The 20,568-nt window shown below is 33.2% G+C and overlaps 2 protein-coding genes across 2 annotated transcripts; both read right to left on the bottom strand.

Moving 5' to 3' along the window:
- Window positions 1–2,368: 2,368 nt before the first annotated feature.
- On the bottom strand, window positions 2,369–10,546 carry LOC131596409 (probable serine/threonine-protein kinase SIS8). Its single transcript, XM_058869052.1, has 13 exons — window positions 9,918–10,546; window positions 8,584–9,024; window positions 8,110–8,213; window positions 6,227–7,293; window positions 5,904–5,944; window positions 5,616–5,684; window positions 5,438–5,538; window positions 5,102–5,180; window positions 4,539–4,637; window positions 3,406–3,474; window positions 3,223–3,272; window positions 2,965–3,141; window positions 2,369–2,875 (listed from the first exon to the last, which is right to left on the bottom strand). The coding sequence occupies exons 1-13, from the start codon at window positions 10,341–10,343 to the stop codon at window positions 2,779–2,781; spliced, it is 2,820 nt and encodes a 939-aa protein (XP_058725035.1). The 5' UTR covers window positions 10,344–10,546; the 3' UTR covers window positions 2,369–2,778.
- A 5,750-nt stretch (window positions 10,547–16,296) lies between these two features.
- LOC131596407 (protein CHUP1, chloroplastic-like) lies at window positions 16,297–20,101 on the bottom strand. The gene is made up of 7 exons (XM_058869048.1): window positions 19,212–20,101; window positions 17,776–18,669; window positions 17,475–17,606; window positions 17,201–17,382; window positions 17,002–17,113; window positions 16,770–16,913; window positions 16,297–16,612 (listed from the first exon to the last, which is right to left on the bottom strand). Exons 1-7 carry the CDS (start codon window positions 19,953–19,955, stop codon window positions 16,532–16,534), a joined length of 2,289 nt encoding a protein of 762 aa, XP_058725031.1. The 5' UTR covers window positions 19,956–20,101; the 3' UTR covers window positions 16,297–16,531.
- Window positions 20,102–20,568: the final 467 nt, after the last annotated feature.

Below are 20,568 nucleotides of genomic sequence, written 5' to 3'. Positions count from 1 at the left end.
ACTGATGGTGTTTTTTTTACAGGAGCATTCATGTTTAAAATCAATAAACCATGGCAGAAAGATATTGGAGTTGGTATAGCCCGATGCTGATTGGTTCAGGGATGTTATCTATTATTCTATTCTTGCTAGTTTATGTATTGCTGCATACGTGATTATAAATCATGGCACGCAATCAATATTTGTGGAGAGATGGCATTCCGAGACGTCATTTTTCCACCTTTCTATTGGCTAGATGACCATCACTCTGGATGACGTCTCCTGCCTTCTGCATCTTTTCATCAGGGGAAAAATTATTAGGCAACAGAAAGCTCGATCAATAAGAAGCCAGTGAGATGTTGGTTACATATTTAGGGGCTAACTCAACTAAGGTGGCAAATAAAATAGCTAACACCAGAAGTGCTCATGCTAGATTTATAATTTTGAAGACCTTTATAAAGACCACCAACGGTGGGCTGAGGAGGCCGATGGGATGAAATGCGGCCAAATATCGAATGTAACTTCCATCACATTAATAATAGTGTTGAAAGGTTGAGATTATTTCATTAAAAGTGCATCTCATAATTGTGATCATGCTGAAGTTTGCTAATACAAGCAGGAAAAGAGTTTGTCATAAACATACTTTTAATTAAATTTATAAACAATAAACAAAGTGCGGGTGGCAAAACGGGACGTGGCCAGTCGGACCAACTCGCGCACCTGCCAAAAAATGGCGGGTTGGGTTGGAGTTTTGTGTCTGTCGCTCGTCAAAGCCTGTCGCATCAAAACCCGCCGTCCGCCATAGCCCGCCCCATCAAAGTCCGCCACTCCTCCAAAACTCACTCTTTTTTAGTTAATTTTAATAATTTCAATTCTTGATGGCTTATTTTACACATTCATTTTTAAATATATGTAATATTTTTTAAAATAAAATTTCTTAAAAAGTTACTTTTATAAAAAATTATTTTAAAAAAAGTGAAAAATTTAATTAAAAAGTAAAAAAACCTATTAATCTATTAAAAAATAAAAAAAAATATGTAAATAAATATAGGCGGACAAGTCCGCTATCCGCCAACCCGCCATCTTGGTGGGGGGCATGATTTTTATGCCCATTTGATTTGGCGGGCATGCCCGCTCCGCTTGTTTTTTGGCGGGCTTTAGACAGGACGGGCGGCCCGTTTTGCCACCCCTAAAACAAAGTATATTAAATTTTCTTTTATCAAACATTTGAATCTTATTTATTTGTAGAGTAATGTTATTCTTACACCCAACACTTATACCAATACTTACACCACCGTATTTATACGGTGAACAGTGTTTTTTAAAATAAAATAATAATATTTATTTTTATTTTTAAAATTAAGGGCGACACTGTTCATGTACGGACATGCATTAACCAACTTTATTACTGCATTAACCAAATTTTTACACTGCATTAACCAAATTTGATGACTGCTAAAAATTATTTTTAATACCTAGATATTGCATTAACCAACTTCATTACTGCATTAACCAAGTTTTTACATTGCATTAACCAAATTTGATGACTACTGTAAAGTACTATTCATGGGTGTAAGAATACATTACTCAAATTTGGTTAATGCAGTGTAAAAACTTGGTTAATGCAGTAATAAAGTTGGTTAATGCAACATCCAGATATTAAAAATGATTTTTAGTCGTCACCAAACTTGATTAATGCATTGTAAAAACTTGGTTAATGCAGTAATGAAGTTGGTTAATGCAACATCAAGGTATTAAAAATAATTTTTAACAGTCATCAAACTTGATTAATGCAGTGTAAAAACCTGGTTAATACCGTAATGAAGTTGGTTAATGCACTTCCGTACATGAACAATGTCGTCTTTAATTTTAAAAATAAAAATAAATATTATTATTTTATTTTTAAAAACACTGTTCACCATATAAATACAGTGAACAGTGTAAATACAGTGAACAGTATTTGGTGTAAGTGTTAGGTGTAAGAATTGCGTTACTCTTATCAAGTATGTGTTGAAAGACAAAACCATATGCATCAAATCTAAAGACAATCATTCGTTAACACAATAAATTTGTATATATTAGGCATCAAGAACATATTATTCTTTTTTTTTTTAATTAGACACTTACAGTAGTTCCTACTTATACTGTTTATTATATCAAGTTAGTCATAAGAGTTTAACATGATGAATTTACAATGCCATCAAGAACAAACGGATGTAAAATAATTATTCTTTAAAAAATTATAAATAGGTCATTAATATCATTTTAATTAATAACGATTTTAATTTTCTTCAAAATTATATATAAAAAAGTGACAACAGTCCAATTAGCTTCCAGGAGAGAACAATCATAATAATTAACAAGTATACATACTCGATCAAGAAAACTCAAGTTAAATAATAGTGGGAGACACATAAATATTTTATACTTTCTTTTCTTTTTTTCATTTCTGTTTCTGCTCTTTCTTTTTACACTTGCCCAGATAACATGAAAGATCAAATGTTTACAATTCCAAATAAGACCTCTGCAGGCAAAGAATAATTTTTTTCTTTCTTTTTTTCCGTTTGTTTTCTTCTCCTTGGGGATTCTACAACTGTTCCTACTCTAAATAAACCTCCACTGCAATTATGCAGATATTGGGGACGGACCGTGTTCATTTATGAACCGGATGTGTCCAGTCCCAACTTTGAATGAACCGACACTTAAATATGTCATGACGAAAACATACCTTCAGCTGCTCTGGTTCTTTGAACCAAGGAACAACTACTGGTATTATTACAAGAGCTATATTATGGACAATATTTAACTAGTAGAGCCCGTCTTATTACGGGCAACCAATTGGCGAAGACGGTAAAGACGAGACATCAGCTGTGAGAAAGATGGCCGCAAGTGTGGCTCCCTGCATCAAAATCAACACAAATAAGAACAATCCAATAGCACAATCTATTAAATGTAAATGGAAAATGTAAGTGGAAAATTAATACTTACCTTTGCCAGCAGTCACGTATTATTTGAGCTACCACTGGATCCATATCTTCTGGAATTTCAAGACGTTTATTTTGGAATCCAACAGCTCCAACAACCTGCATTGGGTTCAAACCATGCCATGGGATTTTCGTTGTAGTTAACTCCCACAAGATCACACCAAAACTATACACATCACACCTGCATGCAAACTTTAAATATTACATCCTAATCTCTTATAGCTGGCTTTCCATAAAGCATACACATGGAGAGCAGACTTACTTCTCATTGGCAGGCTCATTCCGTAAGACTTCTGGCGCCATCCACTCAGGCTGTGAGAAAGAGATAGTTTAGGTTGTTTTTCATATACAAAGACACTAGAAATAATTGTAATTTATATCAATGACTAATGAATCAATCAGTCGTCACAGATTTTCAAAACTCTTTTGTATAATGATGAATTACCGTTCCAGCACACGACTTCGATGACAAATATGTATGGTGCTTCATACGTGACAGACCAAAATCACAGACCTGTTAAACAACCAACAAGAGATGAAAATAACAATAACAATAGTAACAGTTTAACTACTTTATAATAGAATACAAAAAAGTATAAATAAAAGGTTTTTAGAAATGTCACAATAAATAGAAACTACGTCTTGAAGAAAACAATTTTTAAATTTACACGAAATGGAACGCACACCTTCCAATATAAATCTTTTATCTTTAGTACTGACAAGATCCCTAAGGGCAAACGTTAGCATTTGCCTAAATAATATTCTCCAGTTTTGCACACCAATCTAATGCCACATCATGAACTAATTGAAAACATTTTATAAAGTAAATATGGCCAAGACAATCTTTGTGTACATAATAGGAGAAAACTTAATTCAAACTGCATAAAGATCATGTTAGTCACATGGTTATACAATATATATCTTGGTATGTGAGCATAAATTCAAGAATTGCACATGATTAAAACTTTCTATTTGTTGTTCTTATACCAAAATGTCCCTTATTCAATTTTAATTTTTTATTCATAGAAGTGTGTGAATAAGTAATTATACAAGAGCTAGATAAAAGCATAATCACTAAAGTTATTTTGAATATGCGATGAGGAGAACCAATTGGTAATGAAAGCACCTAAAGCAACGTTGTTAGCTTGAGGGGAGTATAGTATAGTATTGCTTTGGAATGTGTAAAGACAAACTTTCAAGTTAAATGCCTTTTTTTTTTATTATACAAATAATGACAACAGAGTTTTTTAGTTAAAAAAAATGAACTTTTAATTGAAATTACCATAAATTAAAATTGAGCAATCATTCTCCTTAAAAAGTGTGAAATTGTGACTTTTCCTATAAAAATTGGTATTTTCTTCAATTTTCTTATTTGTCAGCAGAAAAAATTGGGAACAGCAAGAGTAAGCACATCCACTTCTCTTTTCTTTTTTAACTCCTTCAAAGGCAGAAATAAATGTAAATTTTCACTCTTTTAACTTTATTACTCTCTTCTAGTACTCAATTGGTTTGATATTGCTTATATTTTCAGCTTTAGTGAAGTAACTCACGGACAAAGAAGTCAAGTATGAATATTACCTTTACAACCCAATGCCTGTCAACAAGAAGGTTTGGAGACTTCAAATCTCGATGGACAACAGGAGGATGACTGGTGTGCAAGTAATTCATTCCCTTAGCCTAACAAAAGGGCAGGAGATTCAGATCAAATAAAGGAAAGCGAGAAATTATTTCTAAAATTAAAAAAGAGGAAGGTGATTGGAGTTCTTAGTGAGGAAAGAGCGGCCCTTAAATTTGAATTTTTACACGAATAAGGAGGCTAAGAAGGCTATGATTTTGTGATAATATGTTGCCCATAGTTATTTGGTTGGGGAGAAATGCTCCAAAACTTACTTTATGATACAATTAAATTTATGGCCTCTATTTGGTACTCATGTTATGGTCATTTCAATTTTCAAGGGACTGACAAGCACAGAACAGCCTTGCTAAATTCTTGACTCTGAACATATGTATTTCTTGTATGTAATTTTTCTGTCCTAAAGGATGCCTTATCCCCAGTCAATATTCATTTTTCCTCTCTTCTTTCTAATATATTTTTTTTCTACCACCAAATGAAATGAAAAATAGTAATTTCCAATTCATACCACATCAAGAGCCATACGCAACCGTCTCTTCTCATCAAGTACAAGTTTGGGACGATGCAATAGCCCATATAAACTGCCTCTGTATCAAAGTAACAAATATATTTTAATAAGCAAAACAATAATATAGAGAAATTAATTAACCATGTGATTTGGTGAAGGCCAAAGATGCATGCTAGTGAAATGTTGGAAAACAACATCAACAAAACAAGATATATGGTAGAGAAACAATAAAAAGAAGTACTTCACATCAGCATAAACAATAAGCTTATTTAAGAAAATTACAAAAAGGGAAAATTTATATGTAACTCAATGCGTAAAAAACATAGTTAAACTAACCTAGGAAGAAACTCGGTCAAGATAGAGAAATGTGGCGGACGGGTAATTGCTCCCATGAAGAGCACAACATTAGGATGCCTCAGCCTTAACATAATCTCAATCTGTAGAAGACAATATATGAGCATGAATTTTATATGTGCATATGAATAAACATATGTATATAATAATAGTTTCTCACTTCCGATTTGAACTGATCTAGTGCATCACCAGAGACATCTTGGTCTAGAAACTTCTTAACAGCAACTTCCTGTAATGCCATTGTCAACCCATTCATACAAACAAAAGTATTAATTTGTATATGAAATCCTTGCATAAATAAAGCAGAACAATTAAGTCATCTAGGAGTTATCTAGAATTTTTTAGACTTTGCAATTCTAACAACTTTTTAAATAGTAAAAAAATTATACATGACGGCAAACTGTTGATTAAGAGTTAAGACAGCATAAAAAAGTATGAGCAGACTTACAGTGCCATTGCAATCAGCACGGTAAACTTCACCATAAGAACCTACAAGGACAGTTCTGCTAAGTTAGATTTTCAGGGTTACATCACAAGTAGAGAAATAGCAGGCAGCATATTTTCAACCACCTTTTACTTAATCTCTATTAATTCAATCCACTATATCAAATAGCAACATCTAAATAATTCCAAATTGCTTTAAGTTACAATGATCTATAAAAAATTATTAAGTTTACAATTATCTTATTGAAAGATATTCATTCGAGACCCTGAGCTTTTATATAACTTTAAATCCAAAAAAACATATTTAAAGCCTGGGAATATACTCACCAATACCAATACGCTCGCCGATACGAAGATCCTCCCATTGAATTTCCCATTGTGTGTCTTCACCAAGTATTGGGTGAACTTTCTTGCTTTTACCATCATCATGTAGGATACAATCTCCATCAACTGTCTCGTTTATTTGAATGACTGAATCAGTCCCAAGTTCAATGTTATTCAAAGAAGCTCCAGCCTCATTTCTAGGACCACTTTCATCATTATCACAAAAACATTCAACGCCATTGTGCCTTTTGCAAGAAAAGACTGCCTTGGACGAGGAAGACTCGGGACACTTTTCTTTACACGTGTTACAAGTACTAAGAGAAGCAAAGTCAACAATTAATGGATTAGATTGTTGTATATCACCTTCTTTACCGGAAACAGTTGCAAAAGGATTCCTTGTGCTAATAATCTGAGAAGAATCATAAAATTCATTGGCATCTGCGCGGAATTCCTTTGGCTGTTCGGCTAACTGGTCAGCCGATTGACATAACCTAGTATTATCAGAAGAGCCCACTCCTTGAGGGAGTATGAGAGACTTATCATAATTTAGTAATAACAGCCTATTTGGATCAGCTTGAACAGTATCTAAACCCCTATCTCGAGAATTCATATTTGAAAAAAGATCAGAAGGAGGTGATGCACCGCTTTCTAACAGAATGGTGTGCAGTTTTGAGGCAAACTCTGGGTTCTTTGCAGCACTGAGAACATACTTGGAAACATTTTTTACATGCATGTTTTCAGCATGTGATGACTCTGAATGTGATGAGCATGCATATGCTTCTGTATGCTCAAATCTCCCTGCTTCATTTACCTTAACATGATTCATTTCACCTGGTTTTGTTTGACTGCCGATTTGTACTAACTCTTTTGTCTGGACCCTCCCTACATTACAATCAGACAATACTCCCAGCACACCAGTTTCATCACCAAGTATTTGGTATAAGTTGTTAGGCTGTTCTGCAATCTCTGTGAAATCCCTACCGGCAAAACCATAGTTTTGGATCTGACTGCTGGGCACCTCAGCAGGTATAAGAGTACCAGGAGCACCCATCATATCAATAATGTATTCACTGCATTAGCACAATTTAAAAACAGAGTTTAAATTTGTTCCAACATTACCACGAGATTGGCACAGTTTGTTTAATTAGAAGGTTGTTTGCCAAATATGACAGGAGCACAATCAAAAAGATAAAAGAAAAATTGTTGGGGGTCTGAATTCTATGAAAGACCGTTCAAATAGAGTAACTAAAAGTCACAAGAGGATCAAAGTATAAGTTGCAATTAATGAACTCTCCATTAGTCTGCAATAAATTAAACAATTGCTCCCTTCCGTCCTAAATCACATCCAGAAGATCCTATACTTAATTTAAGAATTTAACAATTTTATATACTCATCAACTTCATAAAGGTAGACCAATTCTCCATCTCAAATGAAATGAAGAGTTTTGCGAAGCATCAAAAATACAAAATGGAAAATGTGAAATAAAATTGCTTTAGAATCTCTGCCTCTGGAATCTGGACTATCACGGCTACACTAAGAAGTTTCCGACTCAAGAGAATACGTGTTCTCAGAATTTGGGTTGGACCTAACTCATCCCTACAAAACCGACTTGTAAGATGAGGATTGCCCCCACTTATAAACACAACACATGTCATATCTCTAAGCAATGTGAGACTAAATCCACCCCTTCAAAGCTAACACAATGAAGGCAAGTCAAAGAGCCGCAATTAAGGCGACTAGGGGCGGACCGCAATTAAGGCGGAAAGTCCAACACGTGTCAATTGTCATCATTCATCAACTATGCAAGAGACTAATTAAAAAGGACCGTTGAATTAAACTCCCCTAAAAGCAATAAGGAATTGACATTCTACCATAAGATAAATACCTTCCATCATCAGCTTTAATCAAGTTCACAGCCCCATCATCAGTTCCTGTGTAATAGCTCCCTTTTACAAGCATGCAGGGAATATTAATCCTATCAGCAAGTACCTAAGCATCAGAAGAATTAAACTAACTTCAGTTGAAATCAAACAAATTGGATGAATGACCAAGTTTGAAAATTGAAATTCAAGGTAAACTATAAGTAAATGTTCTTTGCTGAGAGATAAAGGAATTTCATTTTAGTTGTGTATATTGCTTTTTAATTTAATGTGAATTCTGCCGTTGGACATATGATAAGAATTACCAACTACAAAATATATATAGAACAAATCAAATGGGCCATAAAACTCAACAAGAAACTGTATTCCGCATACAACAGGACAAATGTCTAAAAATTGAACGAAAGAAAATGTCTCAACTCTCGACTGTCTGAATTTTGTGTAAACTTTCTTAAATTGATAAACTGAGAAAATCTTACCTTAAAAAGTAGGGCACGGTGACGTGAAAGTCCAACATCTAGACAGCCAAGAGGAAGGACAACAGTTCTTAAAGAATCTCGCAATTCACGACTCTTCATAGTCCACTTTTCCATGATTTGATCAGCATTACTAACCGGTCCACCCATTCTACTAACAACAACATCAGCAAGTTTCTGAATTAAGCCACTCAAAAACAATCCTAGTTCAGAAACAGAACACTCTTCAAACAAGGCACAGGCTTTTTTCTCAAGCTGACTTAGCTCAACATCAACAATGCGGTTCACCGAGATTACTTCATAATCAACATTTCGTGAGGTGGGCACGGTTTTCAGATCGACCAACAATGGCATCTTTCCACGTTCAATTAAACTTGAGTCGATCCCATAGACATCATAAAACCCATCCATCACTTTCTCGTCATAAGCAATTACATTGTAATTCTGCCAGAGAGAAAAAAACAGTCTACATCAAAAAACACATTCCCAATAGGATTATAAGTACCAGTTTTTCACTTTTCCCAAATAAGAAAACACAACATCATCATCATCATTTATCAAGTTCAAATGTCCATAAAGCATTAAACAGCATGAATGCAAACTAAATTTCACATCCAAAACATACATTTATAAACAAAGTCCATTTTTCCAACTATAGTCTTAATTTTACATCACTCATGATGACTTCATCAACTATACACCAACAAACACAGAAAAGTTTTATAAATGTCTAATTATATTGAATTTTCTTGCCATATCAAGTTTCAAGAATAAATATTATGATATTATGATGTAGCAAAGACGTATGAAATGTTAAACTTCATCATACATCATTCATGAGTTTTATAACTACACACTAACAATGCAAAAAGTTGTATATAAGTCTGTTTAGCTATATTTCACCATCTTTCCACAATTAGGTTTATGAAGAAACACAAATATATATTTTTTTGTTTCACATATGCTTCTTCCGCCGGAGGCAAACCTATTTGAGATAGAATCAGCAATAAATGTAGATGCCTCTTCCAGCCGGGATTCGAACCTAGGTTCATCGTGTTGTGCGAGTTTAGTCCCTTCTGCCAGACCCAACCCCAATTGGTAGCATAGTAAAAATAATATTGTAGTATTAAATAACTTCCAAAATTCATCCATGAGATAAATTCCAAAGTATATTTATGATTTCACCATTAATGGAACTAACTAAGCACTGAGAACGAAAAGCAAAAATTCCCAATTCAGAAACATTACCCTAAACAAGAAACAAACATATCACATATAATTTAACCACCCCTAACTCAAATTGTAAAAAATCTTAATAACAATAATTGACAAAGTACCCAATAACGCAGCGATTGAAACTGAACAAGCGCGGGAGTATCCGTAAGAGAAGCAGAATATCCAAGGCTGATCTGTTTAGCAGCATCGATCTGAGCAGATTCATCCACATCATGAGGATCGGAATCCGAAGCACTAATCGCAAGCGCCAATTGAACCTGAAACTCTTCCTCCTGCAAAAGATTGAAATCCGCAACACCTCGGTCGACGACGTCGTTTGTAGGGTTCTGCACAACGGTCGGAGAGGGAGACGGTGAAGGAGAAGGAGATGGAGACAGAGAAGCATTAGACGAAGAAGGAAGAGGAGCCGTGGTAGTGTGAGAATCAGAATGAGAAAGCTGCAATGCTGCGTTTGGATTATGATTATTGATTGTAGCAGCGCCACCACCGATGTGAAGCTTTCTCAGTAGATGCTTCATTTTCGGCATGGTAGCAGTAGTTACAGGAATAGGAATAAGATCATCAATCAAATTCAACCACCGTGGAATCGATTATTAAAACGCGATTCTCAGATTTTTTTTCTCGCTTAAATTAACCGCTTCTGAATTCATTCCCTCCAATCTTCCCCAAATTTTCTCTATACGCTTTTCTTTCCCTTTTCGGCTTTTCTAGTTCTAGTTCTACTGCTTCTCTTTTCCAAATTATTTTTATTTTTATATTTATTATTAATATTATTAAATTATTAAATTAAATAATTCACGCGTTGCAATTTCCGCTTTGGATAATTTTCTTCGATGTGACTTTTTCATATTATAAAATTTTAACTTACTTAGTAAGTTTCCCTAAAGTGTAAAAAAATATAAAATAATTTAAGTAAAAAATTTTAATTTTTTTTTCTCCGTTCACTGGGGCTTATTTGTCTGTGTATGAAAATATATGTTGTCTCCTTTTATCAAACATTGCATTAAAGGTTATAAAGTTTTGTAATAAAATGAATTTCTAAAAATATCCAAGTCATTGATGAGAGATTGAACTGAAATAAATACGTACGCGTTGTTTGCGTTTTAGAGGGCTGCTTTTATTATTGACCGTTGGATTCATTGACTAATAGTTCTATCATCCTACGGCTGTTATGGGTTGAGTTTATAGCTTTTTCCTCAAGAAATCACACGATTAAGAATCATTCATTGTTATATTAACTAGTAATTAAAATGTGCTTATTTAATAAATAATTAATCTTAAATTATAAGAAAGTACATAATTTAAGATTAATTATTTATTAAATAAGTTAATTAACTTATCTGGCGCACATTTTAACTTATCTTAAATTATAAGAAAGTACATAATTTTATTCAAAAAAAAAAAAAAAAGAAAGTACATAATTATTTTAATTTATATTGTATAATTTATCTATCTCAAATTTTAAAAGCTTTTTTTAAAATTATATTACATTATAAAAGTATTTTCAACCTTGGACACAAAATAAACGTGTGAAACAACAAATACATAATTTGAAAAATATAAATCAACATTTTAAGAAGATTGTCATTGATTTTTTATTTATAGTGAATGGAATTTTATAGTTAGATGGATTCAAAGATTATCTTGAGATATAATTTTTTTTATCTAAATGATCATTTTTATGACATATAGAATTATCAATGATAGTTTTGGTATAACAATCTTGAATCACTCTATTAACAATATCATTTACAGGTGTTAAATTTATCTTATTATAAAAAAAATGATGCATCATTCATATTCTCTAAAAGTGATGGACATGTGGTATCAATAATTCAAACAATAGAGTTACGTAAATTCTTGATTAACATGCCATATAGTGCTTCGGTTTCAATTTTTCCATTACTATTTTAATTAAATTTTCCATCTCCAAACTCTTAAAATTCAATCTGAGAATGCATTCACTAGGCTAGAAGGTATTGATGAGGACTATGTTGCAAGTGAGAGTGATTTTGAGGATAATGAGTTTCAATTTAGTGAAGAATCAGAAGAAATGGACTGCAATAAGGTACTACCCCATGAGACTTTAGGTGAGGTTTCAAGTAGTCAAAACCAAAAAGATCAATCTGGGATGGTTCATGAGAAGAGTGAAGATTCTGACCATTTGTATACACCTCCTATAAGTGATGATGACGAAGGAGTGAAGTATCTAACTTATAAATCGGGTGAGGAAATGAAGTTTCAGTTATGGGATGATGTTTACTAACAAAGATGTGATAAGGGATGTTATTAAGGATTATCCCATGAAAAATCAAAAGAATACTTTCATTAAGAAGAATGATTTCAAAATGACGGTGATTAAATGCATGGTTGGTTGTAATTTCTATATGGTGATGATGATCTTGTCATTTTTTGAGTAACAAATATCATTGAGACATCTTGTGTGGACCCTAAAAAAGGAAACTTGTTCATGTATAAAGTGAGATTTATCTGGTGTTCGTTGTTGTCATGTAATTACATGTACATGGAACATCAAGAAAAAACTTGAATATTATGTTGCTGAGTATTATAGGTACAATTTCTGAATATGTTGCTTTGTTTTTTTCATATATGTGTGGTGCCATTTCTGATTATGTTACTTTATTTTGGCTTTATAGGAAATCAACTTTTATGGAGACTTACTCAAACATTGTATTTTCAACTAATGGACCACAACTGTGGCTTTTAGATGATCAGTATGTTGCACACACTAGTGATGAAAAGAGTAACAAATCGTCCAAAAAAGATGAGAAACAAGATAAATGATGAACCAAAAAATCTCCATGTGCTGCCAAGGAGAATTTCAACTATAGCATGTGTGAAATGCGGATTTAAGAGACATAATAAAAGGAGCACTAAAGGAAAAATGGTAGCTGATAGGGAAATTTCAAATGGTGGTAATAAACTAAAGAAGGCTAAGAAAATGAAGGGTGGAAAAGGAACCAAGAAGGCCAAAGAAAAGCAAACAGAAATTGCTCAAGGTTCACAAGCACCTCCAGCAACTCAACCTACTCAAGAATAATGACTTTGAATATTGTTTTATTTTGACTTAAGTATTAACTTGAGTTTTATTTTAGATTTAATGTATGGATCTTAAGTAATGACTTAAGTTTTAATTTGAATACACAAAAAAATAATTTAATTTGAATAGATGGATCTTAAATATTTTGGTTTGGTTAATGTTAATGTATTTTGGATCTTAAGTATTTTTATCATGTTGTTGTTAATATATTTTGGATCTTAAGTATTTCAAACAAGGCTAATGTTAATGTATTTTATTTTAGTTCATAAGTATTCTGTCAAGTGTTATGTTGGCATTATGCACAAATATTACAAGCATTATGTAGTATACAGACATAAATGTTTGAGCATTATGTACAAACTTTAATAAGCATTATGTAATATGTAGACACAAATGTTACAAACATTATACAGGAACAATGTTTAACCATTATGTAGTATGTTAAAGCATTATGTATTTAATTCAAGCATTATGTTTTCAAGCATTATGCAATAATTTGAAGTATTATGTAGTATGTTAAAGCATTATGTATTCAATTCAAGCATCATGCAATATGTTTAAGCATTATGTATTCAATTCAAGCATAATGTTTTCAAGCAATATGCAGTCACATTCACAATGTCATTGCAATAAATCAGATAATTGGATTGCTAAAACTTAAATCAACTGCATTGCTGCAAATTCATTAAATCATTTATGAAACGTATTACAACATTGTTACAACATAAAGCAAACAACACAGTTACACCATAAAGCAAACAACACGGTTGCACCATCTCTTTCTCTTCATTCAGCTTCTTAAGTAATTCAGAGATTAATTCTTTTGCCATAGAATTCACCTCCCCATCTAAGTAAATAAAGTGACTGTTGCATTTTTTGTAGCCTTGAATTTGAAAACATGAATGGAGATGAAGATGAATAATTGGCAAATCATAGCAATATCAATAAATTGCATAAACTTATACATCTCACATCCATAGAAACCATGACTTGGATTCACATCCATCCATATAGTCATCAATGAAGCATCCAGACTACACTTGCATTCGCACCTCAAACGATTTGTAGATCTACTTCCATGGCTATAACGGATTTGTTATTGAAACTTGCATTCCATTCTTCTTATTTTGTAAGTTTATTTATTAGTATCGTATTTATTTGAGAATTTTATTTCACAAATTGTGATATAAATTAATTTTATTAGGAAATTTAATAATATATTTATTTATTTTCTTAGTTTAAATTTAATATACGGCAAAACTACGGTTGAACCGATTGAACCATGACCCGCATGTTTTAACGATTCTTTCTTTGGTTCGGTTTTTAAAACATTGAGAGAGATCAAAAATACATTTAAATCAATAAACTTTTAAAATAGTTAATAGGTCAAATCAAACTTTAAAAAAGTTAAATCAAAATTAAAATAAAGTTCTTAATGAGTAATAAGTCAGACTGAAACTTTATTTTTTATTTTTTTAAAGTCATACATTATTAAATAGACCGTAATATATCTAACGAGAGTTATTAACCTAAATTTATCTACAACCATTTGAATAATATGCGCTTAAGGTATTCCCTAATCAACTACCTAAAGTCTTATGCCTATAGACTAACTTTTAAAATCAAATTACTAAACTTACAAATTATCTATAAATGTTTTTATTGTTAGGGCATTACTCGTATATCATTTTAAAATTAAAAAGCTTAAAGCCTAATTATCAACCATTTAGTTAAATAGTTGAATTACAAATTAGAAAATGATATACATTAAGAAGGATTTATTTATGGGAGTTAATAGGTGGCTTGGTAATTTGGAGAAGCAACATAAGAATTAAAGAGATAAAGAGATAACAACTACTTACAATGATTTGTAACATTGCTGCATGCTTCACATAGAACATTTTATCATTGCAAGTAGGGGTGGCAAAGCGGGCGGCCCGCCCCGTTTAGGCCCGCCCCATTTAAGCCCGTCCAAAAGCGGGTTGGGGCGGGGCGGGCCTACTTAGGTGTCCGAGCTCAAAAGTCATGCCCGCCCCGTTACTAACGAGTTGGCGGGTTGGCGGGCCGGCCCGCTAATTTTTATTTATTTTTTTATTTTACAATTTGATTTACCACATAATTTACAAAAAAATTAATTATTACCAAGGTCGATAAAATATTTTTTTAACAACGCATAATAGAACTTCAACATGTCTTAAGTCCAAACACTTCAAAAAATAAAGATCAATTATAACAAAAAAAATAACGAAATAAACTCAACCACAATAAAAAGCGTATCAAAATAAATAAATAAAGAATACATATCACTCTAATCCATTTTAAAGACTAACTACTAAAAAATCCAATTAAAAATTTACATAAGATAGACATTGATAACAATTACACCGCATAATATATCACGGTGCATAAAAAAGTAGTTCATAAAATATCAACACATAACTTTCTCACTAATTACTTCATATAAACTTTTATATTAACCGATTCCTTAATAATTAAATCCAAAATTTGTCACACTTATAGACTCATCAAATCCCTCATTTTCTTTAAATCAACATCTATTTCTAAAGAAAACATGTGAGTTAATGTATTAACAACTTAATAATTATGCATGTTATACAACTGTTCTTTTCTTTCAAGCTTTTCCAATCAACACATGTATTAGAAAATTATAAAAAGAACGTTACAATTATAATTCAATTTGTATGTATAATAATTTAGAATACAATTCAATCAACATGATTCTAAGAGAAGAGTGTTATTTTTATAGTTAAAGTTATGTTAATTCTAAATAAAAAATAATTTTTTTTAACAAAAAGCTCGCGGGCAAAACCCGCCCCGCCTCGGCCCGCATTTTTAAGCGAGTTAGGCGGGGCGGGCCAACTTAAGGTACCGAGCCGAAAACCTCAGCCCAGCCTGCCCAAAATGGCGGGTCAAACGAGCTGACCCGGCGGGCCTGACCCGTTTTGCCACCCCTAATTGCAAGATCACAGAATTACATTAATTAAGTTCATAACATAAAATAACATGATCAACATATTAATATAGTAATTTTCACCCGCAAATCCTAACTCAATGGACTGAAACTAATATTATCAGGTTGGACGCCATTATCATGGTTCCAACTCAGATACTTACGTTTGTGTGTGAGTTTCTAATGGTTATTACCACTTCGTCTACCGACCCATAAAATATACATATAGCAAGAACAATTTAATCAAATTATGTTGTGTCTCTACAACAATAAAGAATACTATATATATATACTATATATATATATATATATATATATATATATATATATATATATATATATATATATATATATATATATATATATATATATATATATATATATATATATATATATATATATATATATATATATATATAGTATATATATATAGTATTCTTTATTGTTGTAGAGACACAACATAATTTGATTAAATTGTTCTTGCTATTTGAATGGTACAATTATTCTCTCCCAAAAATACTCAAATTATATATATACTCTCCAGTTTGTAGTATACAACAAAATCTTGCCAATCTCACTACCAAAATGTAATGCCATCAATCACAGACCAAATACATAACGCACCTATGAAAAAGGTTAATCTATGGCTTACTGAGATGGTAAGCTGAAACTCATCATTCTCTTCATGTCTTGTTTAGTAGAGAAGCAAGATTACGAAGTTCCTCAAACGCGTGCATTGTTTCTGCATCAAATCCTCCTGCAAACTGCATTCACAGACAAATAGATAAAGATTATGTTTTACCACGTGTTCGATATAGTAAATAATAAGGACGGATCCAGAAATTTTAAGCTGCGAAATACAATGTGGATCCGCTCGTAGTAAACTAGAGAGAAAAAACATGAATTTCAATTAGGACATACCTGATGGATTCTGAAAGCAAATCTCACTCCTTGGAGAACCATGTAATCCATTGCAGGATCTTTGTCAAATGCTGACTTTGTTTGAACTTCCATGGCTACCCTTTTCATATACTTTTTGGCCAATTTAACTGACCCTAGTTTTATCTATAAAGAAAAGTGGAATAGTTGAATTCAATGTTATGACAGAATAAATAAAATGGAACATTATGCTTTTCAAAGTATGGTGTTTTACCTTGCCAATGATTCCATTATCAAGCATCCATTCTACAGGAATTTGAAACTCCTTGCAATTCCGCATTAGTGAGTCCCTTGTGCGGAGAAGAGCATATACCGTGCGTTCCATCCTACAAAGTAAACCACAAGTATAAGTGTCTTGCAACGTGAAACGATAGAATCATCACAGCACTCTCGGAGATATTTGAGTAGCTCACTTTTCTGATAAAGCAACCATTTTCTTTAGAGCAATATCACAAGGTAGTCGAGGATCGTCCTTGTAGGAGGAAACTTCGTATTCCAATTTTTTCAAATCTTGGTATCCAAATGATGCTTCTCTTAATGTGTCGGCTTTTTTCTCCGGCCAATCAAAATGTTTAAGGACGGCCCTTTCGTCCACCTATGGCAAATATATGCATGAGAATAACAAATTTTAGAAGCAAAATTAATACACTTCCATGCTACAAATGGAATAAGCCGAAAACAACTTACAAGGAAGCAAAGTTCATCATCAAGCCACTTCACAAATGCTACAACATCATCAATGTTCTGATAAACCGCACTCTTCACCTCTCTAATCAGTGAATTCACAAATTCTCCTTGTGTTTCGATATCTTCCTTTATCTGCATATCAAAGAATAGGATATTATCATATTAGATGTCAATCAAATTATTCACCGATATAAGTACGATGTCTTCAAGCCAAATATCATATGGTATTTTATAAACAAACTTTGTCATAAAAAAAGCTAGAAGTTAGTAAGTTGAATACATAAGATGCAAAACTACTCACAGCAAGTAAATGCGAAGAACGGTTCTCAATTTCTCCAATCATGCTACTACGAACATCTGCAACATCAGGGGCATCAGCGAGTCCTCCGTTTGAAGAATCCTTTCTAGAATCTCTCTTCATGAGTGAATGGTACAATTCCACCACTTGTGGCGCTCTTTTTACCATTGCCGTGTTACTTTTCGATGCAAAACTCATAGGAGGTGGTGGAGGAGGCGGAGGTGGAGGAGGTTGAACTTGAACTTGAGCCGGGTTTTCTTGTTTTGTTTTGCTAGAAATAGAACATGAAGAAGGTCTTGGAGGAGGATTGGGAATCCTCAGTGGCCTCTTCTCCATAACAGATTGCTGAACAATCAACGGTAATGGCACCGATTCCTTTTCGATTTCTTTTAAACATTCAAGGGAATCAAAACAATTAGATTGTCTTCTTTTATTCAATACAACAACATCTTCCTCCGAGCTATTGGAACCACTAATCGAATGTCTTCTTCTATTGCTTCCTTCAGATATTGATTCAATCCAATTTTTCTCAAAGAGACTACTAGTACTACTTGTGGACTCAACTTGTGATGAATGATCACTACTAGTTATTGGCCACTTTTTCAGCTTCTTAACCAAATTGAACCTATTTGCACTACCGCATTGATCGGAGAAAGAAGCAATAGAATCTCCACTACTACTCACAACAGATTCAGGACTAGATGGCTTATCAGAATCCAATGTTGAGCATGTATTCTTCAACTCGGTTCGTAAACACGAATTCACCCACCTCAAGTATGCAAGCTCCTCTACTTCATTTAATCTGCTTGTTTGTAAACCTTCTACTTGTTTACTCAGGTCTTCGTTGGTGAGCCGGAGCAATGACGCCTCGGCTTTGAATTTGGCAACAATGTCACTCTGATCATATCATAGAAGGACAATATTAAGGGGGAAAAAGTGAACCAGCATTGACAATATTAAGAAGCTCAAACTTCAATTCTAAGAAGAGAAAAACTTGCAACCAAAACAAATCATCAATAAGAAAAAGAAATTTGGAATCTGAAATGAAAAAAATTCTTCATAAGCTTAGCTTAGAAATGAATCTAGCTGCATTAATAATGAAGCACTAATTAAGAAACTTCAATTCACTTCAATAAACAATTAAATAATAAGTACTTGAGTAAGTTATTTATCCAAACGGGGCCCTATTCATATCTTCTATACTATTCCCAACCTAACATTGAAAGGTTTTAAAGTGTGAGAAAACGGCAGCGAAAATACTGATACCGATATAGTTATTCACCGTTTTTGTGATAAAGATCAAATTATAGTAAATTCTCACTGGGAAGAATGCAATCGGTGTCGCAATATCTATGCGGACCAAAATCGCGAGCCGTTAAGCGAGCCATGTCTGTTATTTAAAACCTTTGAAATAGAATGAGTCAAATTGCAAAAACTACCTCTGAAGAGTTTGCAGAACTAGACAACTCAGACTCCATAGAAGAAAGCCTGCAAGTGAGGTTCCTCTTCTGCATATGCAGCTCCTTATTCAACCTTCTCAACTCAACAACTTCAAGCTCAAGATTCTGCACAGAACTATCCTCATTCCCCCCTTTCACCACCTCCCCTTGTCTCTCCAATCCACAGCTCCTACTCAACACAGCCAATTGCTCAAAGAGACTAGCTTTCTCTTCTTCCAACAAAGCAACTTTCTTCACAAGCTCATCAACCTCATTCCGATTCTTCCTACACTCAGCCAACTCAGCATTCAGCTTACTCTCTCTCTCCTTAGACTCTTGCAACAAGCTTCTCATATGATCCAGCTCAGTGAACAAATCAGTTGATGATTGTCTCCTATGCGTTGGAAAAGCATGTGGATGAACCTGAGAGCATGACAAATCACCCATTAAGGATCTTTTGGCTCTTGAATGAGGTGGAACAAAAGAGTTCTTCTGGTTAGCATTAGCATTAGCATTATCTGAGGCCTGTTGTTTTTTTGTCGGAAGAGATGATTGTTGTTTGGTTTTCTTGTCAGCTGAAAAGCCTTTCACAATGTGTGCACCCCATAGCCTTGGCTTTGAGTGATTGTTGTTGGGGTTGTTTGTTTTGGAAGTTTGAAGCTTTGGTGGTTGGTTTTGATCGGAAAATTTCGAAGCTTTGGACTTGTTTTCTGATGGGTTGCTGTTGTTAATTTCTTCCCTCATTGTGTGAGAGAGTGAGAGGGTTGAAGCTGAATCTTGTGTTGTTAGAACTGAAGAAGATTGGTGATAATGTGATGAGAGTTAGTATTTGAAAGTTTGAAATTTGAAATGTTAGAAAGAGAAGACAGACATTGGAGGGTTTGAGGACTTCGAGGTGTATAGAGAGGCTGGGAAGAGAGAAGTGCAACGGTCGGTTTTAGCTTTTTGAAGGAGGGGGACCACTTTGCCATGGAATACTCGTGTAATAGGTTGACATTTTTGTCTTAAATCAAAAAGTTTTTTGTTTTTCTTGAAAATAATTTAAATCAAAAAGTTCAAAATAATTTTGTTTATTTTGTTCTATAAAAATTTATGTTATAAATAGAATATCTTCTACATGCAATTGTAAATATTAACTTTGGATCCAGGGACGATCATAATAGACGATAAAATTTTCTTTCAAGGAATTTAACATGATTGTGTGTCCGATAAAATTTTCTTTCAAGGAATTTAACATGATTGTGTGTCTAAGATTGAATTCGAACTTTGAACTTCTGATTATGCTGAAAAATCCATATACCATCTCACTCTATTTTAAGAAGATAATTTTTTTAAATTCTATAAGAAAATGTAAATG

This window comes from Vicia villosa, linkage group LG4 (assembly GCF_029867415.1).
Source record: "Vicia villosa cultivar HV-30 ecotype Madison, WI linkage group LG4, Vvil1.0, whole genome shotgun sequence".
Taxonomy (NCBI): Eukaryota; Viridiplantae; Streptophyta; class Magnoliopsida; order Fabales; family Fabaceae; genus Vicia; species Vicia villosa.
Note: the sequence above shows the minus strand (reverse complement) of the source record. Positions and strands in the feature narration are given on the sequence as shown.

What these genes read in the sequence shown, in the direction of transcription:
- LOC131596409 (XM_058869052.1), bottom strand. Translation starts at nt 10,343, where the DNA reads ATGCCGAAAATGAAGCATCTACTGAGAAAGCTTCACATCGGTGGTGGC. An exon ending in GTGCTGATTGCAATGGCACT is followed by an intron (nt 5,685 to 5,903) that starts GTAAGTCTGCTC and finishes ATGGCATTACAG; the next exon opens with GAAGTTGCTGTTAAGAAGTT. An exon ending in ATACGTGACTGCTGGCAAAG is followed by an intron (nt 2,876 to 2,964) that starts GTAAGTATTAAT and finishes ATTTTGATGCAG; the next exon opens with GGAGCCACACTTGCGGCCAT.
- LOC131596407 (XM_058869048.1), bottom strand. Translation starts at nt 19,955, where the DNA reads ATGAGGGAAGAAATTAACAACAGCAACCCATCAGAAAACAAGTCCAAA. An exon ending in GTTCTTCGCATTTACTTGCT is followed by an intron (nt 17,607 to 17,775) that starts GTGAGTAGTTTT and finishes TTTGATATGCAG; the next exon opens with ATAAAGGAAGATATCGAAAC. An exon ending in ATGATGAACTTTGCTTCCTT is followed by an intron (nt 17,383 to 17,474) that starts GTAAGTTGTTTT and finishes TATTTGCCATAG; the next exon opens with GTGGACGAAAGGGCCGTCCT.